At 44.0% G+C, this 26,019-nt stretch overlaps 1 protein-coding gene across 1 annotated transcript in view; it reads right to left on the bottom strand.

Annotated features, from left to right (window-relative positions):
* The window catches only part of LIPI (lipase I), a 420,036-nt gene that overhangs the window by 67,724 nt on the left and 326,293 nt on the right, over nt 1-26,019 (bottom strand). The window contains exon 6 of the mRNA XM_069636429.1: nt 9,198-9,365. Coding sequence (XP_069492530.1) covers nt 9,198-9,365 — 168 coding nt within the window. The remainder of the gene's footprint in view (nt 1-9,197; nt 9,366-26,019) is intronic.

Here is a 26,019-nt window from a genome sequence, read left to right as displayed (position 1 = left end):
TCATTCAGATAGTGGAAGTGCATGGGAAGGGGGAAAGGAAAAAGTACAAGGGGGAAGGGAGAGGAGAAAGTGCAGTACATGGGAAGTGGAATAAATAAGATAAATAAAACACATAAAAACAGGCAAGTGCAAGGAAGTGCGGACAAAGTGCTGGAAAGGGGACTGAAGGGATACAGAAAACAGTCACCAAGTGTAGAGGTTGCCAGGGAGGCAGTGCAGGTGGGCAGTTGACAGGGCCTGGGCCAGAGATCAGAAAGGGTAGCCAGGTAACCAGTGCAATTTCAGTCAGGAATTCAGCAAGGGAGGGGAGGAGAGAAAGCAGAAGCAAAGAGGAAGGTTTTGAGGTGTTTCCGGAACCGGAGGTGGTTCTCCTTGAGTTTCAGGGAGGCAGGAAGGCTGTTCCAGAGAGAGGCCCCTGACGAAGAGAATGATCTGCCACCAACTCGTTGCTTAGAGAAGCAACTGACCCTGAGGGAGTTGAAGGCAGATGAGCGAAGAGCTCGAGAAGGAAGATATTTAGGAAGAGGGAGTTGTAGGTATTGCAGCCCCAGACCCCAGAAGGCCTTGTGTACAATGCAGAGGGTTTTGGATTTGATCCTCGCAGCCACTGGGAGCCAGTGCAGAGATTTCAGTCCTGGAGAGATACGATCCCTGGGCTTGAGGCCAAGGACAAGTCTCGCAGTCCTGTTCTGGATAAGTTGCAGAGGGCGGAGAGTGGAGGCAGGAAGATTTAGATAGAGGCTGTTACAGTAGTCCAGCTTGGAGAGGACCAGGGCTCTGGAGACAGTGAGCTTCTGGGGGAAGGATAGGAAAGGAAGAATACCTCTAAGGAGATGCAGCTGGTAGTGTGACCTCTTAGAGACGTCAGAGATGTGATGGGAGAAGGAGAGTGCAGAGTCGAAGATGAACCCGAGGTTTTTTGCCTTGCAGGTGGCAGAGGGAGGAGGGCCAAGAAAGGCCGGTACGGGACCGGCCTTCTTCATTCCGGGAGTGCGGAATGTCTTTTCCAGGTCCCGCGAGGGGAAGAGGGAGGTAACAACAGGACACTTATAATGTGCCCGTTGTTACCTCCATCCCCATTGAGCCCTATGGGGGATCAAATGGGAATGGGGAATGGTTCCTGCAAGGAGGACTTACCGGGTCCTCCTATGTCGGAATGACCCGGTAAGTCCCCATTGCAGGAACCCGGTAAAGGAGCCCGGTTTGGAGGCAGCCATGGAGCTAACAGCTCCATGGCTACCTCCAAACTCGTAATGAGGCCCAAAGACTCCAAAATCCCAATCTCACCCTGATCAATATCCACATGCCAGAATTCCCTGAGAAAGAGTCAAGATTATGAAAATCCAGGCTCTTTGTCTCATCATCTGACTGCAGAATTACCTGCCTCAAGGAATACATAGCTGTGCCTCACTCAAGCAATTCAGAGGCACCTTTGGGAGGCATATTTTATGACTCCTTGTTATGCACGTGAGCAAGAAGCACATTGCACTTGGCTCAAATTCAAAGAATTAGAGCGATAGATAGAGAGAGTTTGAGAGTGTGAGAGAGTGTGTGTGTGTGTGTGTGTGTGTGTGTGTGTGTGTGTGTGTGTATTTGTAACTGTACCAGGGTGATATGTTAACAGGATATAATAGTATGGATACAATTAGAACATAGACTATTAAGGACCCATCAGTGGAGGTTTTCAGTCATTTTACTCTTAGGGTGTTATCAAAAATCAAATACTATAGGCAGGAAGGCCAATCTGCTTTATGTGCTCAGAAGGGTTGCAGGCTTGATATTGTGGCCAGATATGCCATAAATAACAATTAGTGTTCATTATTTAGTTCCCAAAATGCTATCTGAATTTAAGGGGAGCAGCACGCTTATTACATTGGTGATATGTGTCCTCTTTCTCCCCTTTCTCATTAGTTATTTTAGGGTGTTCCCCTCCCCTCACTCATGGGAGATTTCACGTTCGGCTGACTGGGGCTCAAGATGGCACATTTAAAAATAGTTTTGTACAGTCTCAGTATTTCATACACTATGCTGGTATTCTTGGCCTCGCCAACCTATGTTTCGATCTCAAAGAACATAGGTCTTCGCCAGGGTTAGGCTAAAAAATAATAGACACAAAGTCCAATGCAATTGCAATTTTCTTTCCAAGATTTGATTTGTCAATCTTCACAAAATGGGACCGAAATCTCTGCTGTTTAAGATTAGGCTGTTCGAGTTGGGCTAAGAGAAGCTAGATAAAGGTACCATTTGTGAAGACTGACAAATCAAATCTTGGCATGCGCGCTGAGCCAATGTTTTATGTTTAATATTACTCTCCTTCTACCGCTGAAAAAATTTCAGCTGATGTCACACATGTAGACAATGGACCAAAAAGACAAAGAACCCTAAATTGCTGATTTGTAGATTCTGTAGTATGTACCACAGTTGAACAATCTGGAAATGACAGTGATTTTTCAATTTCAGAACAACAAATACTAAGGAAAGCACTGCTGCACATTCTTGACAGAGCAATTGCTGAAATGGAAACTAGATTCTCTCAGGAATATGGGGCCTCATTACGACCCAGGCGGTAAGTTACCGCCTGGGCCGTGACTTTACCACCATGGCGTAAACTATGTTTACGCCATGGTGGTTGGCGGACTTACCGCCCCATTCCGACCTTGGCGGGGCGGTAAGTCCCCAATCCCCATTTACCCTTCCCCATTCCCATTTTTGCCCCATAGGGCATAATGGGAGTGGGGAAGGCGTTAATTACGCCACCGTAAATTACGGTGGCGTAATTAACTCCATGGTCCCTTAGCGCCATGGATTTTAACACCTGCTAAAAGCAGGTGTTAAAAGCGCCATGGCGCTAAGGGACCTCGTAATTGGCGGTAAGGGGTGGGCGCAGCTAACGCTGGCGTAAACCCCTTACCGCCAGGGTCGTAATGAGGCCCATAGTGTTGATAGAAGCCATTGCTGCTCTGGTTCCCTCATCATAGCATTTGCTAGATGCCAGTGTATGTTCACCTCTTTTAGACCTAAAACAGGTTAGCAAATCTGCTTTGGAGGTAGAACTGGCAGTGGCAAAATCATTGCTGCGAAATAAAATCACAGCAGGTTCACATATTGCCACAATTTGTGAAGTGGTGAATAATTATGCAGTCGTTTTTCCAGGACTGCATGAAATGGATGTCTCTAGACTGGTCATAGGCATTTCAACTGCATCCCATGAGAAGTCATGTTCTATTATGTGCCATGTAGTCACACCCTCTCGTTGCTCAATGCTTCATGATCGCAAAGCAAATATAACCATATTAGCACACGAGAAAGTACTGATGGAAAATCTTTGCATGGATGACTTTGTAATGGCGTTTTCAAAGTTAAAGAGAAAATTACCCATTTAAAGCAGTTGTAAAAGGACTGTTCTCATTTGTCAATAATACAGCTTGTTGGAAAAAAAATGTAAATGTCTTGCTCATTTTTTTCAAAAGTATTTTTGTTTTCGGGGAGTCCACCTTGAGTGTGCGACATGGAACAAGTCTAACCCAATTGATCATAAACATTTCTGCAGTTTGAATTCTACAAATAAAAAAAAATGGAATAAACACAGATAGGCTGCTTGGTTAAACAAGCAAGGGCAAAATCGATGGTTTGGGTTTTTGGTTAGGTATGTAATAGGCATTTGTGATTACCTAGACATTGGATAACAATACTTGGCAAATTTCTATTTAATATCTATATCCTGGCTTTGTCAATGCTTGTCAATGCTTGTTTTTCACAGGACTTCAGTGCAAGGAACAGAAAATAATCAAGTGGCTAATAGCCACTGCAGACTGCTTAGAAACAACTCTAGCAGGCAAAGGTGTGAGGTTTTGGATTGATAGAGTGAGCTCAAAGAGATCTCAGCGGGATGTTTTTTTGGGTGGCGAGGGGGAGGTAGGGGTTGGGAATGACCATAGGGATTAGCATGGCCCTGGGCAGTTCATGGGTGGGTAAATAACCAAACAACAGCTACAAGCTATGTGTCCTTCCTCACTTGCCAACTCCCATGCAGCTGTACAATATTTTCGGCTTGTAGGCGTCACTGAAGCGCCACCTAATAGCCCAAAAAAAAATACAATGGCTAAGATCTGCAAGTATGGACTTTGTAAGCCCGTACATTTTACAAAAACTGCCTGCTGAGTGACAACCTAACAACAATGCAGTGCCTAATAATTAATATTGTCCCTAAAGATGTTTGTTTGAATGCCTGCCCTAATTGAAGATGCCAAGAATGGCACCTTCAGATTGTATCTTCTATACTTGGGTGTCAGGCAGCCTGCCTGGCCTGGAAATGTGTCATGGCAAGAATGGTGAGTTTGGTCCTCTTCACTCTAAGGGTACCTCTCTTAATAATTCCCTCCTAATCAGAATGTACCCATTGTACTCAGGGGTTTAGCAGCTTACCCTGCCTAGATGGTGAGTATGGGCAGTGTTTCAGTGCTTCCTGTCATACCTACTTACTGGAGGGTTTCTGACCAAACGAGTGTGGAAGACTGCCCGGCCAGAGGATGTCATGAGTGGGACTCATTATTAAGTACTGATATTCAGTAGCTCATGCAGTTTGGGTAACTGTCCATAGTGACTGTATGTACACAGAATCTAACCTGTGTTTGTGTCAGAGGCTCGGAAGGCTATATGACGTAGCTCCTGAGTGGTTAGGCTACTCTCACACTAACTTTAAATTGGCCCTCCAATAGCAGCTCTGGCCCACCTAGATTAAACATTCTGGAGCCGGGCCTGGCACCTTGTCGATGCAATGATGTCCTTGAGCAGTTAAGTAACAGTGCCTCACTCACACAATTCGCAATAAAACTTAAAACATATCTCTTTAGAACCTGCATCTTCATCCAATACACACAGTACTTTTGTTATGACTTAAAGCAACACTGCCCCCCACAATCTGGATGCAACATATACATAACAAAATTACTTCCATATATATATATATATATATATATATATATATATATATATATATATATATATATATATATATATATATATATATATATGTGTATTAGATTACAAACGCTGCCACACATCTATGCACCAAAATCTGAATTTGCTTAAACCATCTATAAACTCCAAGAATGACCCACATTTGCAAAAGTATGCTACATAAATAAACATAAGCTGAGAAACTAATGGACAAAGTAAATTGTGATAGAGTAGTCACATGACAAACTGGCACGACTCTAAAATCAAAGGGTAAGTGGTATATATACAGATGAATAGAATGGATTTAGCCATTCAACATCAACAACCTGAAAATCAACCCAGGAAAGACAGAAATCATGATCGTATCCAAAGACCAAGAGAACGAAACCACCATCCCATGGCCTACGGAAATGGGAAACGCACCAACACCATCAAAGGTAGTAAAAAATCTAGGAGTCCTAATGGACAACACCCTAACCCTGGAACCACAAATAAATGCAACAGTGAAAACACGCTTTTTCCTCCTCCACACGGCAAGAAGAATTCTACCTTTCCTCTCCTTCACGCACAAAACACTCACTATCGTCGCCCTAATCATGGCAAAAATCGACTATGCAAACAGCCTCTACTTCGGAATACCAGAATTCCTCCTGAAGAAACTGCAACGGATCCAAAATGCAGCAGCAAGACTACTTCTCAAACTATCCAGAAGAGACCACATCACTCCAGCCCTAAAAACACTACACTGGCTGCCAGTAAAACACTGCATCACCTTCAAAACAATGTGCATAACGCACAGGGCAATCAGCGGACAAGGAGCAGAATTCCTACAAAAGAAAATAACAGTCTACAAACCAACAAGACCCCTCCGACCAAGCAACGAAATCCGTCTGGAACTCAAACCATACCTTAAGAAAAAACTTGGAGGCACCTCCTTCTACCACTTAGCCGCAAAAACCTGGAACAACATCCCAAAAGAAATAAGAAACACTGAAGATCACCTAAAATTCAGGAAATCACTAAAAACCTGGCTCTTCAACACCACAGATTAAATCTGGAAAACAAAACCGGAAAAAGGATGACTAAATCGGAAAAGGACACAGAACTTCCCGACCCGAGAGGGCAACCCCCACGGCAACTGGACGGGTGAGACCGGATAGACTGGAACACAGGCGGTATCCACGGAAACTGAGTCAACTACCTCAGACAATCGCACCAACACTTTCGCCCGCCTCTTAGTTGCCACCAGGCATCACAGTGATGTGGAATTGTCGAGATATTAGCAATCACCACACGCTACCTGAGAGGTTGACATTTGCAGGGGCAATGGCCGCAGGAGTATGAAGGGAGGATAAGGGGAGCCATGAGAGAGCATTGTAGAGGTGGGGGCCAGAGGAGTAAGGAACCTATATCCCAGTCGAACCCAGATCACAACAGAGCCGCATCAGGGGAGACCACGCAAGCTGAGCACCTCAACTCAGGATAGAGACGCAAACTAACCAACCCTACTAACAATTTCCCTTTCTGCATACACCTCTCAAACTCCAAACCAAACACAACCAAAAACTACAGCACAACAAACCGCACAAACTTCACTATATCGCAACAACAAAACAATAACATGCATAGTCCTGCACAACAGTACACGACGACTACCGGCCACAAACACCCCAGGTCCAGCCAACGGACCCACCGGGCTGAGGCCGCCAACAGCACATCACTGCTCTCTTGCACTTTTCCTGCTTCCTCCCACTAACTCAACTTCCCCTCCTCTTTCAGAGCCGCCAGAGCGCCGGGGGACCACTCCGGTGGTGATAGTGCGCGGTACAAATGTCCTTTAACATTAACATAACATTAACCTCAAATACACTCAGAGAAAGGAGTAATTTGTCATCTGGGTCGTAATGTGTTGTAATCCAGCTGGATTTACACTTCAGTCATCCTCTCAACAATTGCTTATCGCTCCACTCAACCTCACTCGTCTCCCTCTCTGGAGCTTCCTGCCTCTCTTGCTCCCATCCCCATCCCAGCAACCTCTGCCATCTCTCCACCTGTAATCCCCTGTGAGTGTGTGTCCACATGACCAGCACAGTAGCTTCCCAGCTGGGGTTGCATTTTATCAATTCTATACATACAAACCATTGCCCACTCAGTATAAATTACCGTCCCGCCTTCCAAACCTTGCTGCGGAAGCTGCACAGGGGATGCACAGCTTCATGACCACCTCGCAGCAGCACATTCAGACGTGTTTAGCCTAGTGTGTAAAGATGAAGAAAGCTCCTCACGTCACCACAATAAATAGAAACATAAATAAATACAAACTGTAACACCGTGTAAATATTTCAACTTTCCAAGACATCCCATAATCCATTAACTTGAATTCTCCAGTGAAACGTGATCAACTGTAATGGGAATCCACACAGTGCGTGAGAACGTGCGTCGGGTTACGAGCAGTACTTGGGCATAGTCCAACCAAAATATATGGGATCTTTGTATATGGCATACGCTTGGGCATTTCTTGGGTGGCAGTCTTCAGCCAGCGGTGGCAGGCTAGCACCTCGGCGAACTTCCTGCTCATATGCCCAGAATACCTGGATATGATATGATATGATATGATATATGATATGATATGGCATTTATAACACGCTATACACAAGTGTTTCAAGGCGCGACGAGGCAAGGGGTGGAACAAAGGGAGGACAGAAAACGATCCTACTAGGCCAGGTGTCATTCAGATCGCGCAAGTGCATGGGGAGGGGGGAAAGGAAAAGTGTGCGGGGGAAGGGAGAGGAGAAAGTGCAGTACATGGGAAAGTGGAATAGTTAGATAAATAAAACACATAAAACAGCCAGCTAGTGGCAAGTGCAAGGAAATGCAGACTTAAGTGCTGGAAGGGGGACTGAAGGGATACAGAAAAAAAGGTCCCCAGGTGCAGGGGTTGCAGGTGGGCAGTTGATGGGGGCTGGGCCAGAGATCAGAAAGGGTGGTCAGGTAACCAGGTCAATTTCAGTCAGGAATTCAGCAAGGGAGGGGAGGAGAGAAAGCAGAAGCAAAGAGGAAGGTTTTGAGGTGTTTCCGGAACTGGAGATGGTTCTCCTCGAGTTTCAGGGAGGCAGGAAGGCTGTTCCAGGGAGAGACCCTTGCCGAAGAGAGTGATCTGCCACCAACTCGTTGCTTGGAGAAGCGACTGACCCTGAGGGAGTTGAAGGCAGATGAGTGAAGCGCTCGAGAAGGAAGATATTTAGGAAGAGAGATTTGAAGGTATTGAGGCCCCAGACCCCAGAAGGCCTTGTGTACAATGCAGAGGGTTTTGAACTTAATCCTCGCAGCCACTGGGAGCCAGTGCAGAGATTTCAGTCCTGGAGAGATACGATATACGCAAAAAATGTTTGAAACCCCTATTCCTAATCAGATCGGTCAGAACCACGCAGCAATCCACGGCAATAAGTTATATGTCCAATGATCAGTTGATAGTCCACTCAGTGGCACACTACCTTGCTCAGACATGGAGCAGGAGAATGAGTCTATTGAAAGTAGGACAGATTGCAGCTTTGTAATAATGTTGTCACAATAGGTAGAAATAGATTTTCATTGTATTAAATAGGTATTTTAATTGCACATTAGCACTTTAATGAAACTCTGGTATTGTCTATCTAGGAGAGGCTTGATGCTTTATATCCAGAGGCAAAGGCTGAGACTCTTTTGTCTTTGCTTAAGGCTAATTTTAGCATTTTACATTTTTAATTGAAGTATAATTGCTCTTTTTTAGAAAATTGCTGTTGCATATGGATTGTATATCGCATTTCCCTTATCATTGCCTGCTGTATTGTAACTGCATATTAGCACTTTATCGCTTACGATTTGTCACAGCACCTTAACCGAATTCAATTCCTGGGATTGTCTATTTGGGAGAGGTCTGATGTCCAACTTGCAGAGGTAAAAGTTGAACCGCAATTGGTACTGTGTGTGGCTCACTTAAGATGCACATTTTCATTGAAGTTTAATTTCTCCTTTTTAAAAATTGTATATTATTTGTATTTTGCTTTCTGTTTCTTTTTGCCCATTTCAAAGAGTTACTCAATGCAAAATGTTGTGTATATGTATTTGTGCTTTTATGGCCAGTGTTCCGAAATAAACTGAAAGAACGAATGGACAAAATGGGAATACATGCAGTGAGTGAGAATGTGTGTGTATTCGTGTGTGCGTGTGTGTGTGTGTGTAAACTGCAAGCTACTCACCTAATGTTGGACAGGTCATTGGTTGAAAAGCATCACAATTGGCGCATTTTCCGTTCCTGTAATCCTTGTAAGAATCGCACGGGTACGCGGTGATGTCACAGCTTTCCTTCAGCGTAGATATGTACAAGAACACAGATCGCTGGTGGTCACACTTAAAATACTGGGATCCTGTTTAGAAAGAAAACAATAGAGACATTTTCATAACATTCCAATAAAGACAAGCCACCCTGCAAAATGATGTCGCGAATCGAAAAATATCTGAACATTAATCGTTATAAAATGTTTATAGCGGACCTAATGAGAGGGTCTTCCATTTTCTAAGTAATCTATTTGCTATGCTTTCCCAATTGTTTTCTTCTGAATTCATTAACACCAGGAAGATGAGAAGTTAATGCAAGAGGAAAACACGAGCATAGCAAATAAATTCTGTCTGAATGTGAAGCCAGATCGGATTGCCTAACAAGCATGGCTGCAGCTAATGCAGCTGGGCCCCCCGCAGTGACATTCATTTACAGATGTTGGGTGGGCCTACCCATTCTACGCCTCTCTGAAAGCTTGTAGGGAACGAGTTCTTCACAGAAAGAAAACACAATGGCGTTCCACTGCAAGTGTGTTAACTGGCTCAATATTCGATATGGCCAGAAGGGGGCATTAGTACAAAGGGCATCTTTTCCAATACATTCTCATCAATAGACACCGAAAGCACATTGGGAAAGAACTGAAGAAGAAAAAGAGAAAGAAAACTCACATTTCATAGACACCAAATAATCTGTAATTTAAAAAAGAATCCAAACAATGGTTTCTCAGCAGAAAATCATATTAATATACAGGAAATGCCCTATAATTTGATGAACCAGCAACACTGGCAATGTATAGATGAGATATTTCATGAAAGTTCTCCTTGATTATTGCTGCTGTTCTTTCCATGCATCACATGTTTCCAAATAATGTTTTAAATCATTAATTGCGCGCTGTGTAGGCAGCGGGGAACCTGTATAAGGGGAATGCTTTGAAATAGGCTCACATCAGCGGAGCCCACCTCATTGTGGAAAATGAATGAACGTGACACAGTGAAGAAAAAAGGAAGCTTGCATGCACTGCATCATAAAGCAAATGGAACAAAGTCAAATAAGTTATAGAATTTTGCAACAAACTGTTTCGGGGACAACACTACCCTCAAAGGGTGGTGACCTGAGCCAATCCCCATCCTTCTCAATCTTGTCACGCAAGGATCTGCGCTCAATTCTCTCCATGGATTCATTTCCCTGTCTTCAGGTTTACATGGTCAAGGCTTGGATCTTCTGCCTGTTGGCTCATCACAACCAGATTATCCTCCTGGTTTTACCGGAGCAATTTTTTAAAACAGAATCTGCCAAAGAGGCTGCCACACTTCAAGGGCACGCTCAAGCACATCTCAAGTCCATCACACAACTATGCACTGGGTACATCTAGTAGCATGCACAGAGTGTGATGGAAACTGGCCTCAGGGAAAATCACCCATTGTCACTGGCAGGTTATTATTCCATCTTTTCATGATCAACATTCACTTGATCCAGTGCCTATGTTTACACATGGAACCCCACCCCCTCAATCATCCATCCCCCCTCATGTATCCCATCTATCTTCGTTAGGAAGCCAAGGAAATTCCCTTAATACTGAAGGCCTCTCTGGATGCATCAATGCTGCCCAATAATCGAAAAAAATTAAAATGCCCTTTCCTGCTGAATTATTAAAGACTGCTGTAGTCGAATCATTACATGGTTTTGTAAATATTAGAAGTATTCTTGTCTTTCAAGCTGTTTTTTGGATACAATAGTGCTTTAGTTGTTGTGGACCTGCAAGACTATAGGAGGGCATCCAATGGCAGGGATGCGCAGGCTTTGATCCTATTGGATTGCCTTATGTGCATGACACTATTTCCCATTGGCTGCGCGACCTTTGCTGCGGGAATCCAGCAGGGCTTCCAATGGCAGTGATTTGCAGGCCTTGATTCTATTGGATTGCCTTATGTGCATGACACTATTTCCCATTGGCTGCGTGACCTTCGCTGCGGGAATCCACCAGGGCTTCCAACGGCAGTGATGTGCAAGCCTTGATCCTATCGGACTGACTTATGTGCACAACACTGCTTCCCATTGGTGCGTGACCTTCGCTGCGGGAATCCAGCAGAGCTTCCAATGGCAGTGATGTGCAGGCCTTGATCCTATTGGATTGCCTTATGTGCATGACACTATTTCCCATTGGCTGCGTGACCTTCGCTGCAGGAATCCAGCGGATTCCTCGCCCCTTGTCAGTTTAGAGGGAGCTGCTGCTGAAGACCTGGGGTGACTAAAGACGTCTGCCCCCACCTTTCAATATTTGTGTACAACTTGCAGCTGCCATATTGTGGGGCTGGTGGCCTGTGAGTGCAGACTGGGGCTGTGCACCAGCATCACAACTAATTTGCCGCTTTGCTGCGTTGTGCTTAGCTGCCCGTGGGAATCACATCGGTTGGGCGCGCGGTGACATTGAAAGTCCATTTGAGATGAAGGTATACAGGTGGTTGCTCCTAATAGTCAACAATTGTTTTTCAGTATCTGGTTATAGGTAAACAACAAATGGAGGGGGCACAATTGAGCAGGTTCACGGGTGTGGGTCACTGATGTTTAGAATATGGTGTTACTCAGGACGATGTCGTTGTTTGGTGGAAAAAGACTAATGCTGCTTTGAAAAGACTGCTGAAAACTGATATTGATGTAACTGTACAACTGTGAATATTAAGAAAGTGTTAGAAAAAAATGAAATAGGTGTAAGGCAAAGATTAGAATAGATTAAGACTGCCTGAGGTGATAGGGGGATATGTTCTATGTTTGTCTGTCTCTTGGCGCTCTGAGGCCTTCGAGTGTGTGGCGCTTCAAAAATATTGAAATAAATAAATAAAGAGCAATCTGGTAAATGTAGTCATGTAGTGGCCTCTGTAGTGAGTGAAGGAACATGCAGTCTGTCGTTTGGTGGCGCCAGCCCTCGCGAATTCTGCAATCCTCCAGATTCCCACTGCTAACCATCTCAAGGTTCCAAATCCAAGACATCACAGATTTGCAGCCAGGCTCCTAACCTGTGGAACTCCTTCCCTGATCACCTATAATGCAGTAGAACAATGAAACTGCTTTGCCCTGCCTACTGATTCAATTCTCTTTCCCAATTTACTAAGTAAATCTAGCTCCCTCCATCCATTTGCCTCACATTTCCACCTCAAGTCTTCTTTATGATCACCCTGCCTCTTGCCAACAATGTTCTCTAAAAAAATATTATTTTTACACCTAGTCTTTTATATCTATCCAATAACTAAAGAATGCGTGTGAAGCTGTGTCTAGCCAATGAGGTTATTTCTGTCATATGATGGCTTTGTCTATGCACATGAGTCTGAGTTTGTGTCTTGGACTATTTTTTCTCCCAGATCTTATGCAGTGAGATTTGATATCCCTGTGGTCTCAGGTCGTGCTACTGAAGGACAAATCGGCAGCACTGTAAATGGCATCAACATACACTGAGTCGTTGGCCACATGGTGGCATATGGCATTGACCTGCATGCAATGGCAGTATTTGGGCATTTGAGACTACATCCGATGGCAATATCTGGAAAAGCAAGGCCATCTCTTGGTATATGAAGTATGTAATTGGGCATATGAGGCAGCACGTGGCCTTCTAGCCAGCCCCTTTGGTTTGTCAACATGTGTTTTGGTTTACAACACGAGTGGAAGGTGATGGGGAGGTCAGGATCACCACCTCACCCACCCCTCAGATACACCATAACTTCCAACCAGAATGCATGGATTCAGCATTCATCAATGCAACAAGTAGACGGCAGAGGTGCACTTTACAAACCACTACCCATAACAGAACAAGTTAAAGATTCTAAATTCGATGGATCAAATTCTCAAAAAGTAACCCAAAAAACAAAAAAGCACAGGAATATGCTTTTTTATTTGCCTTAGTCTTAGAAATGGGCAGGTCATCTTATTCTCAAAGGGGACGTGTACATTTGATGGGGGTTTGAGAGTAGTGCAGGAGCTGTGCTTGCCACCCCCCTTGCATACTTCAGTGCGGGAGTACACTTCCCAAAGTAATGCATTACAGGCATGCAGCACCCCGTGGGTCCTGGAGGCCTGTCACAGTGATTAGCAATTAAAGGGCTTGTCACTGTCAACATCTAAAAATATACACGAAAAAGCATGTGTTTTTGTGCAGGCTTTGATGCTTGTGATTGCCATATGCACTTGACACTATTTACCATTGGCTGATTCTCATCATCTCTATACTTTACTTACATAGGTCTCGGCTCCCAGCTGGGTGACATTCCTTCATTTTGTGAAAAATATCAGGTTTTCTGACACCCGTCCCTTTAAATCTTCAATGCCTCAGTACCTTTTTGGGCAACAAAGTGCTTGCTTTGTCCACCGCTCATTTTAAAACTGTATGTGTCGGCACTGGCATCCCTAAGGCAGAGCCTGAGTTCTCGTGTATATGTATGCAATGATAACTCGGTTTGTGTCTTACTGGAAAGTAACCCTGTGTGAACCCTGCTTCTTCCTAGGGCTGCCTCTTGGCACTCGCTACCAGGATGCTTCACCAGCAAGCTGCAATGGAGTGGAGAGAAGACAAAAGTCCTGCTGCCTCCTTCCAATTCCCCACTATGATTGGTCACTGTGGAAATGGGCACCTGCCCACACAGAGATAAACTGATCAAGAATGTGCAATTTATAATGTGTGCTGATCTTAACCTGCACTGTTTTTTTAACCTGGTATTTTTAGACCTGATGTTATTCATTTATTTATTTATTTTATTTATTGAGAATTTATAAGGCACACTGCACATCAAGTGTTTCTAGGTGCCACAAGGCAACCGGGTGGGGAGCAAGGGATGTAATACAATAGTAACGGTCCTACTAGGCCTTGCGACATTCGGATCATGCAAGTGCAGAAAACCATAGGTGCGGTGGGGGGTAGATGGGCGGGGACATAATGCAGGGACATAAGATGCAGGGGAATGGGGGGTGGGAATGGGCCTGCCAGGGGCCAGGCAAGTACTAGGGGCCACCAGGGGGTGGGGGTTGGGGGGTAGTGGCCAAGTGCCAAAGACTTGACAGGGGAGGTCCATCATCTAAGTGTGAGGGAGTGGGGGGTGGACCACACTCAAGGGAGGGTGGGGGGGTCCAACATGTTTAACCAGGAGGGTCAGGACCCAGGAGGAAGTGCTGGTAGGGGGTGCGGGTTAGGACTGGTCAGGGAGGACCTAGTGCTCTGTAAGACTCATGAGTAAACCAGGCCACCAGTCAAGCGGCAGGGGGGTAATTAGCAAGGGAGGGGGAGGGGAAGGAGGTAGAGAAGAGAAGGGTCTTGAGAAGCTTCCTGAATTTAAGAAGGTCCAGCTCAAGTCTGAGAGGGGCAGGAAGGCAATTCCAGAAGGAGGCACCTGCCGAAGAGATAGATCTACCCCCAATCACTGCTTGGAGAAACATCTGATCAGCAGGAGGAGCTTGAGGCCCGAAGGTCTCTAGCAGGGAGGTGTTTAGGGAAAGAGAGTTTGATGTAGAAGGGTCCCAGGCCCTAGAGGACTTTGTGGATGATGCAAAGGTTCTTGAATGTTATGCTTGTAGCCACTGGGAGCCAATGGAGAGATTTAAGGGCTGGAGAGATGTGGCCTCTGGGCTTGAGGCCAAGCATAAGTCTTGCAGTCTTGTTCTCGATTAGTTGAAGGGGGCGTAGAGTGTAAAGAGGTAAATTGAGGAAGAGGCTGTTGCAGTAGTCCAGCCTAGAGAGAAACAGAGCTCTGGAGACATTGAGATTCTGGGGGAAGGTAAGGAAGGGTAGAATGCCTCTGAGGAGATGAAGCTGAAAGTGGGCCTTCTTGGCAAGGTCCGAGAATTGATAGGAGAAGGAGAGAGAGGAGACAAAGATGGTACCACACTTTTCTGCCTCACTAGATAGTGAGATGAAGGGACCCAAGGAGGGGTGGCCAGACAGTTGGAGGGAAGAAGGGAACAGGGTCCCAGAGCTGATAATAATTTCCATCTTACTGACATTAATACAGAGATCATTGGCTCTGCATCATGCCTGAATGGTGGACGCCATCCTATCAATGCAGGAATTAAAATTCCAGAATCATGTGCACTTTGGGATGAAAAGCATGTGGCTAAATAGTGCTTGCCCAAGAGATGACAATTTCAGGACTCTTTAATAAACTATACCATACTCTTAGTTCCTTAGATACTTATTTTGTTTGAGTCGCTGCTCAGGTCCTGCTTTGCCCTTATTCTGCAATGTTGGTCTCAAATTCATGATGTGAATGTGGAACAAAACTACAAGTAGCAAAATTAGCACTCTCAACCACAACCATGTCTGACGGGTGTGGCCCATCCAGCGAGGGATAGAAATACAAGTGGAAGGGAAGTTTCTTTAAAAAAATGTATGATAGGGTCACAAATGATCCTGTCATGTAATGTGTATACCCTTGCTCCTATTCCAAACAGGCACAAAGGAATATCTTTCTTTTCTATACATTTTAAAGCACCTCCCATTTTTGCATAGAAGGGTTAGAATAGTGCATGTCAATGTGTGCATCTATAATTTGCACATAGATGCCCTTTTATTATAGTTTTTATTGTGCAAATTATATTTTAGCTCTATTTGTTGATTCGATTTAGAGGACTTCAGCCAGGCTAATCTTGGCCTACCTCCCTCTATCCTCTTCCTATTTGATCTCTCGTCTGCCTTTGACACGGTCAACCATGCCATCCTGCTCAACCGGCTCCATGATAACCTAGGTATCACCCTGGCCCTGGCCTGGCTGACTTCTTTCCTCACTGACTGACCCTCCCAGGTCCAACTTGGGTCCTTCCTCGCCTCTATCTCTCTCTCCACCTGTGGTGTTCCCCTTGGGTTTAACCTCTCTCCCTGGTTGTTGAACCAATATCACCCACCACATTGCTGCTCTCTGCCCCAACTTCCAGTGCTATGCAGATGGCACTCAGCTCACTTTCAGGCTCCCCTCTGCCACTTACTCTCCTTCTCTCATCCCAGATTGTCTGCCTGCAATCCAGGAGTGGTGTGCCACCAATGATCTTTGCCTGAATGCCAGTAAGATGGAGATTCTCCTTATCGGCACACCGGCACCCCTCTTTCCCGCCACTCTCAGGCCGACCTCCCTTGGACTTCTTCCTGCTCCCACCTGTGAGGCTAAGAATCTTGGAGTTATTTTCAATTGCACACTCTCCTCCTCTCCTCTCATTTCCAACATCTCTAAGAAGTTAAACTACCAAATGCACCTCCTCAGAGGTATCCGTTCTTTCCTTTCCTCCCCCCATAAGCTCGCTGTCTCTAGAGCTATGGTTCTCTCTAGGCTTGACTATGGTAACAGCCTCTTTTTAAATCTGCCCGCCTCTACTCTCTGTCCTCTGCAACTCATCCAGAACAGGACTGCGAGACTTGTGCTTGATCTCAAGCCCAGGGATTGTATCTCTCCAGCACTGAAATCTCTCCATTCGCTCCCAGTGGCTGCAAGGATCAAGTTCAAGACCCTTTGCATTGTCCACAATGCCTTCTGGGGCCTGGGACCAAAATATCTCCAGCTTTCTCTCCGGAAGTATCTTCCTACTGAAGCTATTCACTCCTCCTCCTCCTCCAACTCCTTGAGGGTTAGTCACTTTTCCAAGCAACGAGTTGGGGGCAGATCTGTCTCTTCGGCTGTGCCTCCATCTGGAACAGCCTCCCTGCCTCTCTGAAACTTGAGCAGAACCATCTCTGGTTCTGGAAGAGGCTCAAAACTTTCCTCTTTGCTTGTGCCTTCTCTCTTCCTCTTCCTTGTTGATCTCCTGCTGATACTGCACTGGTTACCTGGCTACCCTCTGAACCACGGGCCCAGGTCCCTGCCCTCTCAGTTGCACACCTGCACTGCCTCCTGGCAGCCCTGCACTTGGGGCTGTATCAGCAACCCTGCAGTCCCCTTACCTGCATGTATCTAACACTTGTTGTACTGCACTTAATCCATGCACTGCCACCTGCTGGCCACACCTCCTGTTTTTCGATGTTTTGCTCCTATATCTTGCACTTGCTCCTCTTCCTCTGGCACTATTCCCATTCCCTCTCCCCTGCACTTGTGCGATCTCAATGTTACTAGGCCAAGTATCATCATTGTCTTGTCCCCCCTTTGTTCCCCTCCCTTGCCTCGGCGCGCCTTGAAACACTTGTGTATAGGTGCGCTATAAATGTCATATCATATTATATTCCTTGTCAATTTCCAAGATGAAGCTGTCAAATCAGTACGTCTACCTTATGTACTATCTTGGCAAAAGTGACCGTATAACATCACCTCACACCAAACTCTATTTGCTGCCCACATCCCAGTGCATAAAGTTCATTGTTCTATTTGATGGCTAAGTGATTTACTTGAAGCACCCCTCTTTTGAGTTGCTGTACTTGCAGGTATATTTCTAGATCATCCATAATGGGCCACAGTACAGTGCACTGTCTAAAATTATGAATATGCCAGAGGGCCGGCACAATAAAATGTGAACAATCTGTTATGCTCAGCTTGTCTCCGCGGGGGCGCTGGTTCCGTCAAGAGTGCGCGTTTCTACTGGTCTGCTCGGGAATCACTTGGACTGCTTATGGATCCGTTGCAGAGGAGCGTGTGCCTGTAATGAGAGGGTCACAATGAGTTCGAGCCACTACAGTAGCCCTGGACCCCACTTTGCCCGTACCCCTGTTTGTGATTCTAGTCATCAGAAGTTCATCACACCTCCTTTTTAGATTTGTCAAGCTCTCTGTCCTGCTTGCTTCAGCAGGGGCACTAAAGGTCCAGTTACTTCACTGGTCCTCTGTGCACTTTGAGGTGTCCAGTCCTGCTGTGACTACTCGTATATCTGTTTCCTCTTGCAAAGTCCTTCTCTTAAAGTCCTCCGTTGTCCTTTGGACTTTAATGTGTTGCCTTTCCTCGTGTTTTTAATGTCTTTACCTTGTTAATGTATTTTTGTCTATTAATCTTCTTATTTTCCCTAGACAGTTTGTTCCGTTGCTGGGCCGTGTGCAGACCCAACTCCAACAGAGCACCGATGGCGGGCAGGGCTACGATGCCTGGTAAGTATGTGATTTGTTTTCTTGCGTGAGCGTTTGCAGGTAGATTGGGGTGACCCTGTTTCTCTGATGTTCACTGACCTTGTTTTCTGTTCTTTTTCAGATGCCGGGAGCACGGCCGGAGCTGAACCGCACATTATGGAACAATGCGGCACTGGTATGACTCCTGCTGCGAGTGGCAGCCGAAGACCTTCCTTGCAGGTAAGTGAGCAACGTGACACTGGAGTGATTCCTGCTGAGGGTGGCGGTTAAAGATCTTCTTTGTAGGTAAGTGGGAATGGAGAGGACGTTGCAGGCAAGTGTGAACTGGTCCGGAATAATGCAGAAAAATGGAGCGGCCCCGGAGCTGAGGAATTCTTGGATTCAGATCGCCGGTGAGCGTGTGCTGCTGCTTGGAAGCAGATCAACGCGAAGCATGGGGTGCTGGAGGGGTGTTGCTCATACAAACACACCCTAAACACTGGGCCGCATGCAGAGGTTTTGGTTTTGGCTTTTTCCCAGCCATGTTGAGCCATCAGGAAGTACTACACTAAGCACCTGAGCATTTCTCATGAGCCTGGTGCCAAAGGCGCCAGGATGGGGTCCAGGTGGGCCCTTTTTCATGCTTGAGGAAGTTAGTGATCTGGCTACATCCCCCATACCGTGCCATAGCCCCTACTGAAGTCTTGGGGAAACACTTGACCGTGACACAATCCCTCCATTGCAGAGAGTTGCATAAAGAGAACTCCTGAGTCAACCTTTACTGTGAGGAAACCTGTTTTCCCCTTTAAATTGACTACTCCAGCCCATGCATGGTCACTGATTCAAACATGTCCGGTTTTGATTCAGTTCCCAATACTTGCATGGCCCATTGGACATTCTGAATGGGCCAATACTTCGCCTTTTATGAAAGGGGTGCTGTTAGACCTCACTGCTAATGAGTGCTTCGAAATGGGCTGCCTTCAAAGTGATGGGACATGCACAGGAAGCAGGATTTCAGATGAGGTGTTGATTCCTGGTTCCTGACTCTGGACATCCTGGGATCCTGGCATTCATCAGGAGGCCGTAGTTTTGAGCACACCATCAGAGAATATGTAAGTTGGAAGAACTGTGTTTGTGTTTGTTTACCTGTCTGTCTCTGTGTCCATATGTATCTATTCATGTGTGCATCCAAGGAGTATTTTTGTCTGTGTGATGAGCAGTGAGCAGGGTGTGTGTGTTCTGTATATGGGAATGTGTATGTATGTATTGTTGGCTTAGGTATGCCAGAGGTCTGGGGTTTACTGCGAGCTTACCCATTCAGTTCCCAGGGCCCAACAACCCTCCCCCAGTAACAGAGAGAGGACTCAGCCAAGGACAAGTTAGAACTGTCATTCATTACAAAAACTGACAGGGATCATACAGGACATTCGAGCATTCCCAGAATCAGACGTCCCAAGTCTGCGTCAGGCAGTTTTGTGGTCCTCTTGCATCACAAGATGGGCCCTTCACTGAAGAACCTATCACTCCTTTTTGGTTTGGTGATCGGAGTGGTATCCTTTATGGATAACCCCTATAGATTTATGAGGATTTATTCTGTTTTTCTGCAGATGGCCCCTTGTCGTTTTAGTTTTGGAATGTGTTGCTTATCTCTGACTTTGGCTGTGAGCCCTCGCCATCCTGTTCTGTGCAACCTCGTTCTGCTTTCCCTCATCTCTCATCCTGCAGCTTGTTGCCACATGTGAGTCTCGTTATACATATACTATGATTTCTATGTATCTATACCATGCTGTTTTCCATAGGTTAGTCGTGTTTGTTATGGGATCCTGTATTTCCATAGGGTTAGTTGCCATAAGCATCTGCAAGCTTGCTCTGCATCTCTTTGTTGTCTTGCATGCAACATTTTTGCCCTTAGCTAGTGAGAAAAATAATAAAAGCTTTTGACAGTATGTATGTGTATCTGTCCTCTATCTACAGAAATATGTAAGCTTGTTCTTGGTGTGTTAATGTGTGTGTTTGTGTAACTTTGTGCATGGCTGCGAGTGTACTTCATGACTAACGTTGCTATGTCATGTTGTCACTAATGATGTCAGCAAATTGGTTTCTCTGCATTAGTCAACGTCATCCATCGAGGCATTTGGGTCCATGACCACTGTTGAAGCACCTGTATCCATAAAAACATTGATTTTGAATGGCTGTCTGAGAGAATACCTTTCTGCATACGTGTCGGTCACTGGTCCTCCTGGGAACTGGCCAACTCTTCGGACCATCATGTTCACGGGGGTGAAGACGGAATTATAGGGACCCTTTCTTCAGTATGTATGTGCATGCATGTGTGTGTGTGTGTGTGTGTGTGAAGTGCGCAAAGTGTGTGAAATAAGGAAATGGATGCATAGGGCCTATTCTTGCACTAGTGTGCACTTTAGCAATGAGTTTCTGCCCAGCTGGAGGCCAGAGCTTGCAGCTGGAAAAGGAGAGCAGTGACTTGAAAGATGAGTAGGTTGGGAATGTGCAGTTTGATGGAAATACATTTGGCAAGATAATATTTTTGGACAGCGCTGGCATATATGGTCACTGCCAGCATGAACATTTCATTTTTCTATTGGCAAAATGGCATTATTTAGCATAGGAATGTTGCACTATTGGGTGTACCTAAAACGAGGGTGATCTCACAGTGCAAATACTGGATATATTGATTCAGCTATCAAAAAAATACCCTCTAAAAGTGGCAATATTGTAATTATTAGGAACAGCTGACATGTATGTGTGGAAATACTGGCAATATTGTGGATTGCCAACTTGTGTGTGCTCTTATAATGGGAATATTGGCACACATTGACACAGCAGGCATGTAAGCATATTATTGGTGCCAATACTGGCATAGCCGGAACCACAACTTAAGTGTATTCTTTAACTGGTACTACTAACTTTATTGTGCGTAGCCAATGTCAGTGTGGTCATAAAGTGTCAATACTGGCATATATGTGCAGACCGAGAAGAGAAACATCATCTTTCAGAAGCAATATTGGCATTTTTAGACACATCCAACATATACATTTTCTTGCAATGCCACCAGTGGTCATTGCCAATGTGAATGTTTTTTTTCTATGACAATGGTAGAATATAGTGACACAGACAGCATGAAAATAGCTCATTAGCAATACTGACATTATTCGGCAGAGCAACGGGTGTTTACACTTAAAGTGAGAATACTGACATATTTTGTCTTCTTATTGTCAATATTGGTATCATTGTCAATAGTCAACTTGAGTATGTTTGAAAATTGTAACACTAACATGTGTGGGCACAGCTAGTATAAAATCATCTTATAGTGGCAATAATGGCACTATTGAGCATTGCCAACTGGAGTGTGTTCTTGCTGTGGCAATACTTGCACATTTTGGTACACCAAACAATGACATTTCTTTTTACTGACATAAACAACACAGGTGTGTTCTTACAGTGGCAATACTGTCATATATTGGCACACCCAGCATCCCATTGTCTTCCAAGAGTGGCTTTTATGGGAATATTTGGCACAGTCAACACGAGAGTGCTCTTAAAGGGGCAAAGCTGGCATATAATGTGAGCCCAGACATTATGAAATTGCTTCCATGTAATGTTTGTAGTCTATCGTCTATTGGATTCATTCATGTGTACCCATACAGAACAGAATGAAAGTTGTATGGCATGTTCTGCCATTCTTAACAAAAAGTCTATTGTTGTGTTATATTGTATGAGCTGATCTTGAGAAAAGGTCAGAAAAAGTCACCAAAATAGCTCTCCCTCAGAATGACAGAGCAAGTGTGCGGATTCATGCTGCGGGGACAATGTATGGGGCCTTCAAGTAAGGAATCTCTCATTACATCAGAGAAGATCTTCAAGTAAAGAAGCTCCAATACTGCTCAGGCTTGCTATTTTGGGCTATTCGCTGCTCAGCGTAGATGCAGGGGTGTATGGTTGAGTTTTGGCTGCATTTTCATGCAGAAGCAACTGTGGGAGTGGGCAGTTGCAGCAATTAGGGGAAGGGAAACTACACAGACATGATCCCCTTAGTTTATGAAATGATGCAAGTTCTGGAAGAGTTGCGCTAGTTTGAGATGAGCCAAATTGTGTGTTGGAATCTGGGTTTGGGTGGTGGACGTGGCAAGTTATTTTCAATCAGCTGAAACCATTGCAACAGGCCAGCAGACTGAGTATGTATTTGTTCAGAATAAGTTTCAGAGGCTTACTGACCATTATGATAGCAATTTGGGTAGTGGCCATGGTATTTTCGCACACAGTGGTTGTTTTGCTTGCAGATTGCAGTGGATCAGTGCAACAGAATACATTGACATAACATGTGATTTATATGGCACAAGGCCAGCTGGCACGTGGTGGAGCGCTGTGCGGGTAGAGGGACGAATACCTATTGAGCACTAGCCAAAGCTGTTGGAGTGGAGGTAAATTGGGTGAGTTTTCATGCATCCAGATTCACATGTATGTAGAGCTCCATGGTGATTTGTGGAAAATGCATGGCCAGATGTTTCTATTCATCTGGTGATTTGATATTCTAAGGGTGAGAAGGTGGAGGCTGTGGCTCTGCACCTACCTTAGATTGGGGCAAGGGAATGAAGTGAAGGTAGCCAAGAGCGTTGGAGAATATTGTGACAAAAACTCAGATAAGAGGGATCAGAGACGCTCATAATGCCTGAGTTCAGCCCTTCCTACAAATAAAATGGAGATGGTAGATCCAAACTATGGGTCAATTACTTTGCGTTATTAGTGACAAAATCATATTGGATATTTGCATAGGTACAAAAATGCACCCTCTCCTATGGCTTGATTGTATTTAATATATATATATTTTTTAAATTTTATTTTATTAGTTTATTACAAACTTTTAAAAATCTTTGCTTGCATGTACTTTTAAAACAAAAGAAAAAGAAATCTTTTCATTAAGGTCATAATTTAGACGTCATGGTTTCAAGGTTACATAAAGTAATTGAGGAATGAACAAGGTGTCAAGATTGCAAGAATCTGTTCTAGGGAGTGTATATGTTCAGTTAACTAAATCACATTACGAATTTAGTGAACGTTAAGTAGAGGCAACTAACTCGAATTGCATAATTACTGATGATGTACTTCAATGAATTTTATACCAGTACAGAATCCCACAACTGACTCGTTTTCATATTCAGTTGACTCAGGGTCTGCCTCTATTAGTCAATATGCTTGCAATTTTCTTTATATAGAAATTTAACTTGATTTTTCCCAAGTCATCAAGAAAAAAGACAGAGCAAACATTCTCTCCCTCATGCATTATCGACCACCAATCTTCTGCTGTTCGTGATGGATGTTTGGCGATTTCTGACCGAGGTGTCTAATTCTTTCTTTTTTCAGATGTGTACAAAACAAGACAAGATGCTTCAAAGACTCTTCCGAATTTCTACAAAATCTACATGCTCGATCTTCCTCACGATTTTGTTTTTTGCATAGTTGGTTTCTTTCGTCTTAAATAAGTTTAATCTAAACTTTAGAGATATAGTTCTTAGTTTATTGCACAGTAATCGTACCATGTATTTCGGTAGCATATTTAATTATCATATCATATCATATCTTGAAAAGTTTGTCACAGAAGTCAGCCCATTCCTGTGGATTCTTTTTTAACATTTGATTTGTCAGGCCATCGGGCCCCGGAGCTCAAGATGAGCTTAGCCTTTGATGTTCTTACATCTGTATCTTCTGCCGGAATGACAATATCCCAGTTCCTTCGGATTACCAGGTCAGGATCAGGGCATATACTTTGCTTCTGGAAGAGATCTGTGTAGGGGTGAATCCACTGTCCTTCAGTCACCATATTACATTGGCTCACATTCTGCGGCCTTTCCATTTCATTGATGATGGCCCAAAAATCTCTGTAATTTCTATGTCCTAAGCTTCGTAGCATGGATTCGGGATCTTGTTGTTCCATGGCACTTTTATGCCACTTAATCCAATTTTTATATTGCATTTTCCATTTCTTTTTTCTTTCTCTTAAGTTGGCAGATGATTTCTTGTAATATTTCTCAGATTCTTACGTAGTTCTCGCTTTTTAGTGACAACTTCTGGATCGTGAGCATGTTTTCTTATCGTTGGCTTTGTACTTCCCTTGTATTGTTCTTTGTATATTTGAAGTTGGGAGTAATATTCTATAGTATTCTCTGCTTGCTCTCTGTCTTTATTGTACAGGGCCTTTGTCAAAGACTTGATTTTCATGCAGTCCAATCTCAATCGGTTGCCACCAGGCTCTACGTTTAAAGGATTTTTCCAAAGCGATGGGCTGAGTGACTGCGATATTATCCATCAAATCACATATTTCATCAATTAATGCCATGTTGCCTGTGGCTTGATGGTGCCAGTATACATTTAGAATATGGATTTTCATATTATTTTCATTTATGTCCAGTCGTGTCTCAACAGTGGTCCACTGAATATATGCAGATGGATTACTGTTGCTTAATATTCAAAACCCACTTTTCAATTTTATCATGGTAATTAAACCCAATCGTCCTTTCGATTGTGTGATTGCTGGATTGAAGGCGAGTTCGTATCCATCTACGTGCGGTGGTCTTGCTAACCACGTTTCCTGCAAAGATACAATATCTAATGGTTCCAGTATTTTGTGCAATATTTCAATCAGATGGGCAAAGCCACGGGTGTTCCACGATCCCATCTGTTTGGTTGTTCTACTTGTTTTTCTGGACGTTATTAGGATTTAAAGCTTTGGCCAGAAAACCCCAGTTTTCTTCTGTTTTATTCTGGGTTTTATTTTTATTATTAAAGTTTCCTTCTATGGATTGGTTGTTACTTTGAAATGTAATTTTTATTCGTTTTTTTGGTCTTGTGATTTCAAACAATAAGTTGTCTTCATTATCTATGTCGTTTTCATGTATCTAAGCATCCGCATTAGGAATTTCATTTTTCTTATCCCCTTTTGTATTTTTTTATCTCTATAGGATGTGTACTCATGATCTCTTTTTTCGACACCTTTTGTTTTAGTGTGAGTATTAGAGATTAGAGATTGATGCTCTTCGTTCTATTTCTTTGATTTTTAATCCCAAATCCCAAAGATCATGCGCAGAATCTATAATGATGTCACACACAATTCTTGAGTAAATGTGTATCAGTACTCGACCAAAGGTGGACTCAGAGATGAATTCCACAGTCTTGATGTCATTCGAGGTAATGGAGTTCAGAGCTGGCAGATGGGGTAACAACCGTAGGTTGTTATATCTATTCAAGATCAAACCGTGTCTATTTGGGGTATTTCTTTCTAATAGAAGACAAAAACTGTTATCTTTTTTTTGTATCTACAAGGTATTCTTCTCCAAGACCGAGACTCTGAGCCATTTATCTGTTCTCCATTCCTCCTCTTCCTCGCATTTGTTTGTCATCTTTCTTTTATTTACTTTTATACAGCCTTTATGTTAAATGCCTATTATTCTTTGGAGTGATCTGGAGATCTGCTTAATAATTACAAAGTCATTAAAAGCACAATAGATCCCTTGTATTTACTATTCTATATTAACAGTTGTGATATTCTACTCTAAACCTATATCATGATTTACCATGGCCTATGATGTTTACTACTCTATATTTTTCACAATCACCTACTCCTCCATTATCTGTGCTACTAAGTTTGTGTCCAATGCATTCCATCTTTCTGTATTCTGCGTAGGCGGTGTTGTGCTTTGAATAAGTGTTTATATACCATCAATAAGGCACACTATGC

Source organism: Ambystoma mexicanum, chromosome 7p (assembly GCF_040938575.1).
Source record: "Ambystoma mexicanum isolate Mex_15411 chromosome 7p, UKY_AmexF1_1, whole genome shotgun sequence".
Taxonomy (NCBI): Eukaryota; Metazoa; Chordata; class Amphibia; order Caudata; family Ambystomatidae; genus Ambystoma; species Ambystoma mexicanum.
Note: the sequence above shows the minus strand (reverse complement) of the source record. Positions and strands in the feature narration are given on the sequence as shown.